General features: G+C 40.1%; 1 protein-coding gene across 1 annotated transcript; it reads left to right on the top strand.

The window, feature by feature from the left end:
* The first annotated feature begins 1,854 nt into the window (after window positions 1-1,854).
* ppm1k (protein phosphatase, Mg2+/Mn2+ dependent, 1K) lies at window positions 1,855-10,066 on the top strand. The gene is made up of 7 exons (XM_034532223.1): window positions 1,855-2,010; window positions 2,815-3,327; window positions 3,499-3,599; window positions 5,747-5,912; window positions 6,174-6,318; window positions 6,811-6,945; window positions 7,400-10,066. Exons 2-7 carry the CDS (start codon window positions 2,864-2,866, stop codon window positions 7,529-7,531), a joined length of 1,143 nt encoding a protein of 380 aa, XP_034388114.1. The 5' UTR covers window positions 1,855-2,010; window positions 2,815-2,863; the 3' UTR covers window positions 7,532-10,066.
* Window positions 10,067-12,649: the final 2,583 nt, after the last annotated feature.

The raw sequence follows: 12,649 nt of genomic DNA, 5'->3' as shown, positions 1-12,649 counted from the left end.
CACACAGATATGTGCTTCTAGTAAGGCACATTACCCGACTGGACACTTTAGTCAGCTCAGGGAAGGATGGAGGTAATTCTCTCATAAATTGTCAGGTCTGGTTGTCCTTGTGCATTTCTGAGTTCAGCTTTTAGATCACGGTCGCACTGCAAATCAATAAGTTCCATTTGCAATATACTTGGGACACTCTCCACATCAGCTGAGAAGGGGTCTGCAAACATCTGGAAAGTGCCACAGCGTGCCTTGAAGTCAGCAAGACGCTGATCAAACTCCTGCAGTAGGTTTCCAACAGCAGAGGCATATTCGTCCCCACTGAAGGCTACACCCTCTTCCACAAGAGGTCTGCATGTTGTGAAATGGATGAGACCATGGGCCCTGGAGCTTCAGGTTAAGGGTGCTCCTGTGTTATGTCCACTAGGAATGCAACATCCATAACCCATCTTGGATCATCAAGTTCAGAAACATCCATTCTGCCATCTTCCATGAATTCCTTCACTTCTGCGCTGAACTCAAAACATCTCTTTGTTCATTTAAGTATTATATTACCAGTATCCTAAAGGCTGAATGAACTTCCCAGATAGTAATCAAAATCACTTTATTGAATTAAAGTGTACATGTATAACTAAACAGAACACAACAATAAACCATCAGACATTGAACCACAAACAGGATCCATATGATGTAGTTTTTCTTTGGCTGAAGTGCCCATTGTTACACTTTGGCCTGATGACGCTCCCACGTCCGAGGCACTTGTCTGTGGACATTCTTTAATAACAGTATCTGTTAAGAGAAGAGAGATGTACGTTACTTTTAAATTGGTAAAAAGATAAACTTGTTTCTAATTTTGACTCGTTTCCCGACGAGGTCCCTTCCCTGGCTCCCATGTTACTGCACCGTTAGCTAGTTAACTGTTGGAGAAACCATGTACACCAACAATAAAATAAAAGATTTACATAATTATCATTGCACCCGCTAATAAGCATGCTGCGTTAGCTGAACATCTAGGACAGGGGTGGGCAAACTTTTTGGCTCAGGGGCCACAATAACTTTTAAAATTTGACAGACGGGCCGGGCCAGTATCAGATGGATGGAGAGTGTTTGTGTGAACCAATATGAATTACAAGTGAAAGCCAATAACTAAAAAGTAAAGAAACCGTTCCAGTGGGAACAGTGTTGTTGGTCCGAGGCGGTGCAGGGCGGTGCAGTCCCGTGGGTTTGATGTGCGTTCGTTATGCCCAGGAAAAATACTCTGGATGCAGCCGGCAGTTAATTTTACAACGCTAAAAGTCTTGTAGTACGAACTAGAATGGACAGAGGGCAAATGGGGAACAAATTACTCTTTGACTAAAGTCCATAGTGATGACGTGTTTGGGTCACTGGGTCACATTACAATGAAGCAATGAAAAATGGAGCGATGAAAAATAGATAGATATTTTCGCTAGCAGCATTTATACAGGTAGAGCAATATTAAATATAAAAAACACAGAATATATTAAAAAAATAGAATAGAATATAATTTATTCACTAACAAAACAAGAGTGCAAAGATGAGAAGGGGCTCCTGTGACAAAAAGGAATACGGTTGTTGTTGTTGTTGTCACGGATGTGAGGTAGTCATCCGGAAATCCGGAGCTTTTCCGGAGAAATATTCTGACCTCAAATGACAAATGAATATGCAACGCTTCTCTTGCTCGCTGCGGGATGCCGAAGTTACCGATTTCTGAATGGCGGCTTCAGACGTCATTAATAGATCCGTCGACCAATCACCGGCGCTGTGCGCGGTGCTGTGGGTGTCAACAAACGGCCTGTGGGCGTCAAGGTGGGCGTCGATGCTTCTCGGCTGCTGATTGGCGCGCCGACGTCACAAGGTTGTGTTTGATAACATTGAGTATCCAAAACAGAAACAGCAGGACGAGACGAGGGCGCGGCGGTCTTCAGGCAGTTATTTACGAAGGCTTGTTATATAACTAGCAGAGAACTGAAGCGTGCTAAGGATACTAAAACATCAAAGGTACGGTTTTTAGTCAACACACCACCGGAAGGTCAACGGGATTGTCCCGGTATTGTTCTAGCTAATGCTCGTCAGCTAGCTAGTCAGCTAAAGCTAACTATCGTCGTGGTAGTTAGTTAACCTAGCTAATGTTAGTCAGCGTTAACGCTGCTGAAACAAAAAGCTCACAACTTTAAACGTTTTGTCCAAGAACTATGTGTCATTTATGATGATTGTAAGTATTCTTACTGAAACCCGTTTTTTTATATTTATCTGGATATTGTTGTGTTGTTAGCTCAAGCAGCTTCATGACTGAAGAGTTGCATCATTCATGTCACGTCAAAGTTAATCTTAAAATGCATCCTGAGGTTGTAACGCTACTAAAACTTTTTGTGAGTGTTATTGGATGGAAAGGTTGTGCGCTGATTGTTTCAATTGTTATATACTTTTTAAACATGTCCCATTGTATTTAAATGTTAAGGATACATCAGCAGTGTATGTAACACATTAATGAATTAAACTAGGTTTATTTCATAATAATATGATTTGAATTATGATAATCATGGTTGTTTTATTTGTTTGTTTTTTTAAGCACCTTTTACAAGTCAAGGGTTTGTATCAACTGGTTGTTACCTTTTTTAGAGATTAGAGAAACTAAAGTTGTTGCCTTGTGATGTCTAGTTTGAAGAATAGTTGGAAACAGCTGACACACTTTTAGACGTTCTGGTATTGTGTGGTCCACTAAGTTTTTTTGTAATGTTCATTATAATACTGCATCTTTTCTAACTAACCGTCCCCCCCCCCTCCCCCATTGTCTTCGGACAGCAACTCCCTCTGCATCCAGTGCTTCTCCCGTGTTTGTGATATCAAGGTGATGTCAGCAGCCTGTCTCTGGCGCCTGGCAAGGTGCAGTGGTCCCCTTGTGGGACGTAGCGTTCTTTTAAAGATGGCCCTGGTCCCACTCCAACAGGTCAGCCACCCACAGTTCACAATCTCCCAGAGACAACTTTACAGCCCTTCAGGAAAACTGCACAGCAACACACGCTTTGATGCAGACAGCAGTGGACGACCCACTACTTGGGATTCATTTGGCATTTGGGACGATCGTATTGATGAGCCCATTCAGCTGCCTTCCAGTATTCGCTACGGCAAGCCCATTCCCAAAGTCAGCTTATCCAGGGTAGGCTGTTCCTCGCTCATCGGTCAACGTAAGGACAATGAAGACCGCTTCCAGGTCTCCCAAATGACCGACAGCATCCTTTATTTTGCTGTGTTTGATGGGCACGGCGGGCCTGAAGCAGCTGACTTTTGTGAAAAATACATGGAGAAATTCATCAAGTAAGGAGTTTGTCGTATATGCTATTATCAGATATCTACCACGGAAATACATTTACTGATTAACAACTTGAATGTGTGAAATTGTTTGATGATGGCAACAAAAACAACTCACTCGTTATGTAGCTGATATTCGGATGTTTTAACAATGTAGTATTTTGGACGTTGTTTCAGGGACCTTGTGGCGAAGGAGTCCAATCTGGAAGTAGTTTTAACGAAGGCCTTCCTTGAAATAGACAAAGCTCTTGCAAGGGACTTGCACTTCTTTCCGAAAGGTAGGTTGGTTTCCTTTCATCTTATATGCATATATGTGTGTGTATATATGTGTGTGTGTGTGTGTATATATATATATATATATATATATATATATATATATATATATATATATATACACACACACACACTTTCTTCTTTTTCTTCTCTCTTCAAAACTACTTACTTATCCAACTTAAGCTTTGAAGCCTTGGATTTTACAACTGTCATGTTGTCACCCAAGCACTTTGGTTAGAGGTCTGTCATTTAACTCAAAGTTACTCAATAACTGATGGAACAATCACCCAGCTACAAGTAGAGCACCAGTGCTTAACTACACGTTTACACAAACAGAAAGGCAACAAATAAAAGGAAAAACCTGAGCACATATCGATATCACTACCATGCAGACTGTGGCTCTAAATGACGTCAACATATATATATATATATATATATATCTCTTCCCACTGTACGAAAGTAAAGCCAACATACCTGGACACGGGAACTGACACCTTGTGCTGTTGACATCATTTAGAGCCACATCATTTAGAGCCACAGTTTTTGGTTCATGTCCCATCCACTAATTGGATTGGATTGCAGCCGGTCACCAGGGGACGATCCAGATGTTTTGGCTGTCATGTCGTCAGTCTGTGGTGTGGATAAACATAATGTGGATCTTTCCATAAGAGAGCATGAGGAGTCACTTATTTGTGTTGCTTGATGAGTATTAAAAACTTATCTGAATCATGTTATGGTCTTCATAGTCACCGGATCTCAACCCAGTTTAACACCAGTGTGAGATTGTCGATTGGTAGTGAACTTCACCACCACCAGAAACACCACATTAGAGAATATATTTCGATAACATTTATATACAGATCTTCCAGGAGAGTTTTATGTAGTCCCGATACTTTATATAGTCACCCTAAGTTGTTTTTCCTTTTACTTTGTCACTCATCTGTTGATATTTTCTCAATCTGCAAAGTATGTGTTTATTGGCATTTAGGCACCACTCAAAGAAATGAATATAAAACATTTCTCTCAATAAGCCTACATGTTTGCCCTGTCCAATTAGGTTACAGAATTGTGTCTGATTATGGTTATCTGTTAATACACAAGCTAGTATACCTTTCAATGTGGCCATACATCGGCCACGCTGTGTGAAATGTCCCAATATGCCTGTGTGTGTGTGCATGTTATCTACGGCAGCTGCTGACCCAGCTAAGAGCTGGAGGCCCTTGGCACCAATGTGGATGACGAGAGGCTAGATATTGAAGGAGAGTCCAGCGGGTCCTAAATCCTGGACTACTGGAAGGTTCCCTATCTTTCTCTCACTCTACTCTTTCTGTCTCTCTTCCCATTCTTCTCTCACCAAGTGTATGCAAAGCTTCTTGTGAGAGTGCTTCAGTTTGACAAGTTGTATGAGTTGTATGTTGTCACTGACCGATCTAGTCCATGAGATGCAACATTTTTAAAGTGCAGATTAGGCTAAAAAAACATGTCTTAAGACCATTTATTTCTCTGGCGAGTAAAGGTCCAATGCAGACTTTTGTCTATAAATGCCAGTGGATAAATCCACGTAATGACATTTTATGCCTTTTTATCAAATTTGTCAACCCTTAAGAAACTAAAGTTTAGCGTTTATGTGTAGTTAAATATTGTCCATACACAAAGTTGACTGGATATTGCAGAGTTCAATGTTAAATCGAAATCTTACTGTTGGCCTGCATTAATATATGTATATCACTTGTCTTGTGACCGATTAGTGGGGAATTTTTCACATTCGCAACTACATAAATGCATGCAAAAAAACAGACGTAAAACGTGTGTGTGTGAATATCAAGATCAGTTCTGGACACTGATCAAGTGTTTTGTCGGTTAACACTGATTGTTTTAGTTTTAGCCTTAGACCTAATACTGCTGTGAAATTAGCTGTGGACCTCAACTCTGTGCTGAAACAGTCCAACCTGCATGACTTCCTCCTCTATTGTTTACTGCTGTAATCTCTAGTTTGCTGTAAATCCACTATATGACTTTCACCCTTGTGTTAATGTTTTACTGTGTGGATGCGAGAGTGAGAGATACACTTTGTGGTTGTTGTGAACAGTGACTTTTTGTGTATACTTTTTATTGCTCGATCCAGCTCTGATGTTTCCTTTTATGTCTCCAGTACCCGGGATGAATCCAGGAACCACCTCCACCGTGGCACTGCTGAGGGACGGCATCGAGCTGGTGGTGGCCAGCGTGGGTGATAGCCGCGCCATGCTGTGCCGCAAGGGCAAGGCCCTAAAACTCACTGATGACCACACCCCCGAGAGGAAGGACGAGAAAGAGAGGTACAGAGGTGTTTTGTCAGTTCAGCCACAGAACATCAGCGTGAGATAGTGGTATCAGAACTACAGTAAAGTATTAGGGCTTTATTTAGTTTGCATCCTCTGTTAATTGTTCAAATCTGGAAAGCGCAGTGCTGATGGAGTCGCATCTGCAGTAATGAGAAGGATGGGTTTACTTTTATTGTAAAAAAAAAAAAAAAATACTCTTTCTCTGTCAACTAAAGCAATTATTTATGTACTTTTCTCCCTCTGCACCGCCTCAAGGGTAAAGAGAAGTGGGGGTTTTATCACCTGGAATAGTCTGGGGCAGCCAAACGTCAATGGCAGGTTGGCAATGACGCGCAGCATTGGAGACTTTGACCTGAAGAGCACGGGGGTCATTGCTGAGCCTGAAACCAAGAGAGTGTCGGTAGGTTTTATAAAAGTGGATTTCGTTGTGCGAGCACTTAAGAGATGGTCCAGTGACAAATTCAGCTTCTCAACACATTATTGTTACTATTGGAGGTACAATAACATGATTACAACAAATATGTGTAATTGTTACAATCTGCATCTCTTCACATGTATGAGCACATTTGACCTCCATCTTAAATGTGATGACGTACATATTGCAATGAATATTGCACATCTGGATACATTTGTGCTTCCCTTCTATCCCATTAACCTAAATCACCACCAATATACAATTTCACATCTCTCTCAATGTGTAAACATGTCTAATAAAGACACGGCCTAATTAGGCATTATATATTAGGTATAATTTTAGGATTTTATCTTTGTTCACGCTATTTATTTATTTTAATTACCTTTACAAACTGCAGCAATAATTCTGTAGCACTTGGGAGGACAATAGTTTCCAGACGGTAGAAAGGTTTCTAAATATTGCTTTGCCTTTCCTCAGTTGCACCATGCCCACGACTCGTTCCTGGCGCTGACCACCGACGGCATTAACTTCATCATGAACAGTCAGGAGATCTGCAATGTCATCAACCAGTGCCACGACCCCAAGGAGGCCGCTCAGAGAATATCTGACCAGGTAGGACGTTCATACGTTGCTTTTAATATGAAACCCCACCATTTATTTAAAGTAGGAGCTCCTTGTGATTTGACTGGCCGTGGTTTTACCTCCTTATGCCAAGTGCAAAAGGAGGTTGTTTATTATTTACCACCAGGTGTCACACTTTGGCTCCATCAAAACTTTGTCACTAAAATGAGAATAGCTGATCCACATTTACGGTCGGCCCGCCTTAAGTGCGCCTCCTAGCTGGTTACTTTCACCCACTTCCTTGTGCAAAGCCCTGCTTACTGTTCACAGCCTGCCTGTACTAGTTGGAGACCTCTTTAGATTAAAACGGTGCACATTATTGCTTACAGTCATAACAAACTATTAATACCAGTCACACCAACCAACATCTCTTACTGCACCACCAGGCTAGAACCGGGCCTGCTAAAATTTGATTTCCTTCATGTGGTTTTATTTTCTCTTTTAGTCTCTTCAGTACGGCGCAGAGGACAACAGCACAATTATCGTGGTGCCCTTTGGTGCTTGGGGGAAGCACAAGAACTCGGAAACAAGTTTCTCCTTCAGCAGAAGTGTCGTGTCCAGCGGCCGCTGGGCGTAGTCATCAGGACGGTGGACGTAAAGGTCGTGGTCTGTGACCTAATTACTTGATTTGTGCAATACAATCAAAACCGTGCCCTTGTGGAAGCATTAAAGAGGGTGGTTTGCCCAAACAATAATACCTAAGTGTTACAACATGTTGTTATTATTATGATATGTATTAGTGGATTCATGATGTGCACTAAATTACAAAATATCCTCTTTTATAAATGATTTTATCAACTAGCAAGCCAATGACCTTATCGGTGCTGAGAGGTGTTTGAATGGAAGACCGGTAGGGCTGTTCCAAATAGTTAGAAGCTTTTAAAGCTGCCTTCATAATATTGAAATCCAAATTCTAAAACATCAATCACATGCGGCACAGGTTTTTGTTTGTTTTTAATATAAGGCATCACAGGTAGAGGTGGGCCAGTGACAAAGTAGTTTTCTGATTTAAATGAATACAGAAACATTGTGTGCTGTAGTCTACATTCAACCGTCTCTTCTATGGTGCGCTCTCTCTACCGCACGCACACAATCTCACACACAGACACAGACACACACACACAGACACAATGCGAGGCTGTGGCACCCAGTCCATTGTCATGTATTTATGGTGAAGAAACTGACAAGTTACATTCAGACGAAAAAGTAATAAATGTAAAGACTAACTCGAGGATTTTAGTCAAAAAAAGAGCGAAAATGTTTGAACATTTGAAGCTTCATACAAAAGCTTCATACAAAAAAAAAATTTGTTACAGTCCTACAGACAGAAGTTCATGATGACATTAAAGCCGTCACTACCACGCTAGACTTTTGCAAATATTTTTAAGACTAGTGTTCCCGTCCCATTCAGATCATTTTATTTCTATTTAGCTGTATTGCCCTTTTCACTTTTTTACTTTTTATGGTTAATTAACTTTGATAAGTTGCCATTTCAAAAATAGTGCATCTAGATTTTACTGTCGTTTGAAGCCTTCAATCTTACGGGTGACACACAGACGAGTGGGGAAAATACAATAATTAAACCGCGTTTGTCAATTGATTGGAATTAATATAACCCTTGTATGAGTAAGCAACATCTACTTAAAGGAATGTATGTAGCATTTAAGGGGATCTATTGGCAGAACTGGATGATGATATAAATAAACGTGTTTTCCTTGCACATCGTGTATAACCCCCTGAAACTAAGCGATGTTGTTAAACCAAATCAAACGCTGGCTCCTCCTCGTTCACCGTAGTCCGACACGCTTGGCAAACCGGAGAAGTTTCAGTTGACCGCTAGAAGTCGCCAAATCCTACGCACTGCACCTTTTTTAAAGGTACATAGAAACGTCACGAATTCTGAAGGAAAAAAAAGTCAGGTCACGGTTTCTATTCAGTTTCCTTATCCGTCATTTGGGTCAAAGCACCGAAGTATTCTCTTCTAAACACATCTACACTTCTAAAGACTTCCGCATAAACAATGCACTTATTGTTTTCTAGGTACTTCCACTTATTTAAGCACCAAAAGCGATATTAATGTCTAATTGCACAGTCTTGAAGGTTTAGGAGAAATCAACCCTGAATGTTCTGTGATTTAGTGAATTAGCTTTTGTGTGGCTGCTACAATATATTCATGTTTCTTGCTGTACGAGCTCGTATCAGTGCTGATTTGAAACGGGTCATGTAGGTGCACTAAGAAGTGTTCAGAGTAAAGAAATGTACAGTGTATGTTTTGTAAATAAATCTATTTATGTATCTGTAAAACTGATAGTTCTCGTTGCCTAACAACTCCCCTTCAGAAAGTCACGAACACAGGAATTTACTTTACAGGCGTTTATTTTGTGTAAAGCTACGTCGTGTTGATTGTAATTTACACCATTAATGTCCGACTCAGAAAGATCAAAGCACACTTAATGCAACGCTTAAAGAATTGTTCAGCTCAGAGCCATGTTTGATGATGTGGAAGTTTGCTTCATTGCCCTCCATGACTAAGAAATATCAGTCAAACCCTGCACTGTAGAAGTGGAACTGCGCGGTGTAAGTAGTCTTGGTGGCATATGTGTGTGTGTGTGTGTGTGTGTGTGTGTGTGTACAGTGGCAGACTTAAACCGTTAGATCGTCTCTACTGCTTTTGTTCACTGTCGATCTTTTGTTTTGTGGTTGTTAAAGCTAGAGAAATGCAACACTTCATATTCATCATTATTGTTCAATCTGTGAGATTTGCAAATGTTGTGTGGCTATCAGTTCTATCCTCGGACAACATTTATAGATGTTTTGTAAATACGGTTAGTTTTTTCGCACATTCACATATTGAATGAAACCTTGAAATATATGTACGTATAATTAACACATTCTCAATACAAACCTCCTTATCTTTAAAGTTATCTATCACAGTGTTCTCAGTTTTTATTTACTGTATTTTGTTTCACTGCCTTTTTAAATACAGTCATTGTAACTGGACCTGCATGGGAGCTAAATGTGACCCAACAACACTCGGTTAGTACTGTATTTCTGGTCTGAATGGCTTTTGTCCCTTCAATAAAATACGTAATTTCAAGAATTATCAACACAATTGACTTCTTGTCCATTTCAGCCATGAATATACGAGAAATGTTTCATTGTCACTTTTATAGCAATGCATGTATTTACTGATAAATGTTGGAAGAAGAAGTTTTCAAAACCTGTACTTTAAGTAGAAGTATCAGTACTGCAAGTGAATGGCACACATTTAATCCAGGAGGCAATCTGCTGCTCTGAAAAATGACGACAATAACTAAATTACAACCACACAGTGCTAAATCTAGCTTTTAATGTTTATTTAATTTAATTGTGCATCTATATTGGAGTATATCTAAAAAATATATATATATATATATATATATATATATATATATATATATTTATTTATTTGTTTTTACTCTATTATACTAGTTCCCTTTTTGTATATTTTGTCTTGCTTTTCAAGGCAAGACCACTTTATCAAAAGACATATGCCCATATCACAGGCTTTTTTGTTGTTGCTATAAGTATCCTAAAGAGGACTAATTTGGTTAAGCCCCAAAGTTTATATCTTGTATAGCTCTGCTGGTCCGAAATGGCGTCCACATCTTGGCAGTGCCTCAGAAAATAGCTGCCTCTTTTTTTTTTTCCTAAGCTGCATTTCCACTGACCTTTAACTGTCAATGACTTCACTGTTTTCAATTAAGTGATTATTCAGACATGCATATGAATAGACAAGGAGGATGTGTTTATATTGTACCGTATAATGAGTTGCAACAAATCAATTAGTTGATCGACACAAACATAATCAACTATTTTGATAATCGATTGATTATTTAATTACATTTTCATGTAGAAATGGCAGAAATGGCATTTTTTAGCTTCTCAAATAGAGATTACCTGCATTTAAGTGTTTGATATTCTATTAAACTGAAATGCAATCTTTTGACTTAAGTAACTCGATTCTACATTTCTTCACTATTATGTGACATTTAGTTAGAAAATAATATTTCATTATCAGGTAATAAATTAGTTTCTGCCCTAGTTATAAGAACCTTTAGTGCTTTAAATCCACAATGACTTATATTAAAGTCAAGTAGTGTGAGAATCTTTAAATATTGATATTGTGTCCTGTGTATTTTTGTTTGTTATTGATATTATATTCAAGGCTTACAGTTGCAGTAGTACTTGCCTGAAGCAGTAGTAGTAGTCATCAAGGAGTGAAAACAAATGTGACTGAAACAAACAAAAAAAAATGCCGGGAGGGGTTTCGGGGCAACCAGGCCGGAAGCGAGGCGGCCTCAGCTCTCACGGACTGACCGATCCAAGACGTTTACAAAAGGTAACCAGAAAGCCTGATTTTAAAATGTTCTGCATTGGTGGTTTCGTTCTGTGAGGGTTGAGGTGCGTCCATGACGGAGGTATTCTCGGGACCCCCTGTAACCGTAGAATAGAGACGGCACTCGGTTGTCCATCCGGGGAGAGGGATCCTCCTCTGTTGCTCTCCTGAAGGTTTCTTCCTTTTTTTCCCTGTGAAAGGTTTTTTTGGGGGAGTTTTTCCTGATCCGATGTGAGGTCAAAGGTCAGGGATGTCGTATGTGTACAGATTGTAATATGTTTTTTTTATTTCTGTTCAGACTGTGGCAGAATTGTTGATGAAACAAATGTTCTACATTAGTTGTCTGATAGGACTTAAAGAATACAGAAGGAATTGAATAGAGGTTGGTCTTGTTCACGAAGCGTGACTCCGGAAGCACCTGTATATGCATGTGTACGCTTTATGTTTGTGTATGTGTGGAATTCCTCGAATTGTGATAGAAAATCCTACAGGTGTGAAAGAAGATGTGGTACATGCTGCATAACATCAGGATAATACATCCTCTTCTCACTCAGAAGGCGGCACAGGTTCTGGTCCAGGCTTTGGTCATTTCACGTCTAGACTATTGTAACTCCCTCCTGGCAGGTCTACCTGCTAATGCCATTCGACCTCTACATCTCATCCAGAATGCAGCTGCTCGACTGGTCTTTAACCTCCCGAAATACACCCACACTACTCCGCTCCTCCGCGACCTTCACTGGTTACCGGTGGCCGCCCGCATTCGCTTCAAAACATTGGTACTTGCGTACCGTGCTGCGAACAGATCGGGTCCGGTCTACATCCAGGACATGGTCAAACCGTACACCCCAGCTCGTTCATTTCGCTCGGCATCTACCAATCGGCTTGTGACTTTGTCACTACGAGCTAAACACTCGACAAAATCAAGACTGTTTGCTGTCCTGGTTCCTCATTGGTGGAACAAGCTCCCCATTGACATCAGGACAGCAGAAAGTCTCTACATCTTCTGCCGCAAACTTAAAACACATCTTTTCCGACTATACCTTGAATAAAAACCGATGAGCACTTCAGTGGCACTTGAATGGCATTTACTTATGGTATTTTTTATAGTTTTGGCTTTCTTTAAGAAATCTTACTTTCTTGATTCTTATTGTTCTGAGTTTGTACTCATGGTTTGGATAAAAGCGTCAGCTAAATGACATGTAATGTAATAAAAGATAAGGTTTAAGAGCTTCCGCGTTATGCGAAAGCATAGTCGGGTGAAAGAAGATAAGGTTTAAGTGCGGTCGTGTTATACGAACGAATAGTCATGGATAAGGG

This window comes from Cyclopterus lumpus, chromosome 1, assembly GCF_009769545.1.
Source record: "Cyclopterus lumpus isolate fCycLum1 chromosome 1, fCycLum1.pri, whole genome shotgun sequence".
Lineage (NCBI taxonomy): Eukaryota > Metazoa > Chordata > Actinopteri > Perciformes > Cyclopteridae > Cyclopterus > Cyclopterus lumpus.
The sequence above is the reverse complement of the archived record's forward strand: the minus strand, read 5'-3'. Positions and strand labels throughout refer to the sequence as shown.

What these genes read in the sequence shown, in the direction of transcription:
- ppm1k (XM_034532223.1), top strand. Translation starts at nt 2,864, where the DNA reads ATGTCAGCAGCCTGTCTCTGGCGCCTGGCAAGGTGCAGTGGTCCCCTT. An exon ending in TACATGGAGAAATTCATCAA is followed by an intron (nt 3,328 to 3,498) that starts GTAAGGAGTTTG and finishes ACGTTGTTTCAG; the next exon opens with GGACCTTGTGGCGAAGGAGT. An exon ending in CTGAAACCAAGAGAGTGTCG is followed by an intron (nt 6,319 to 6,810) that starts GTAGGTTTTATA and finishes GCCTTTCCTCAG; the next exon opens with TTGCACCATGCCCACGACTC.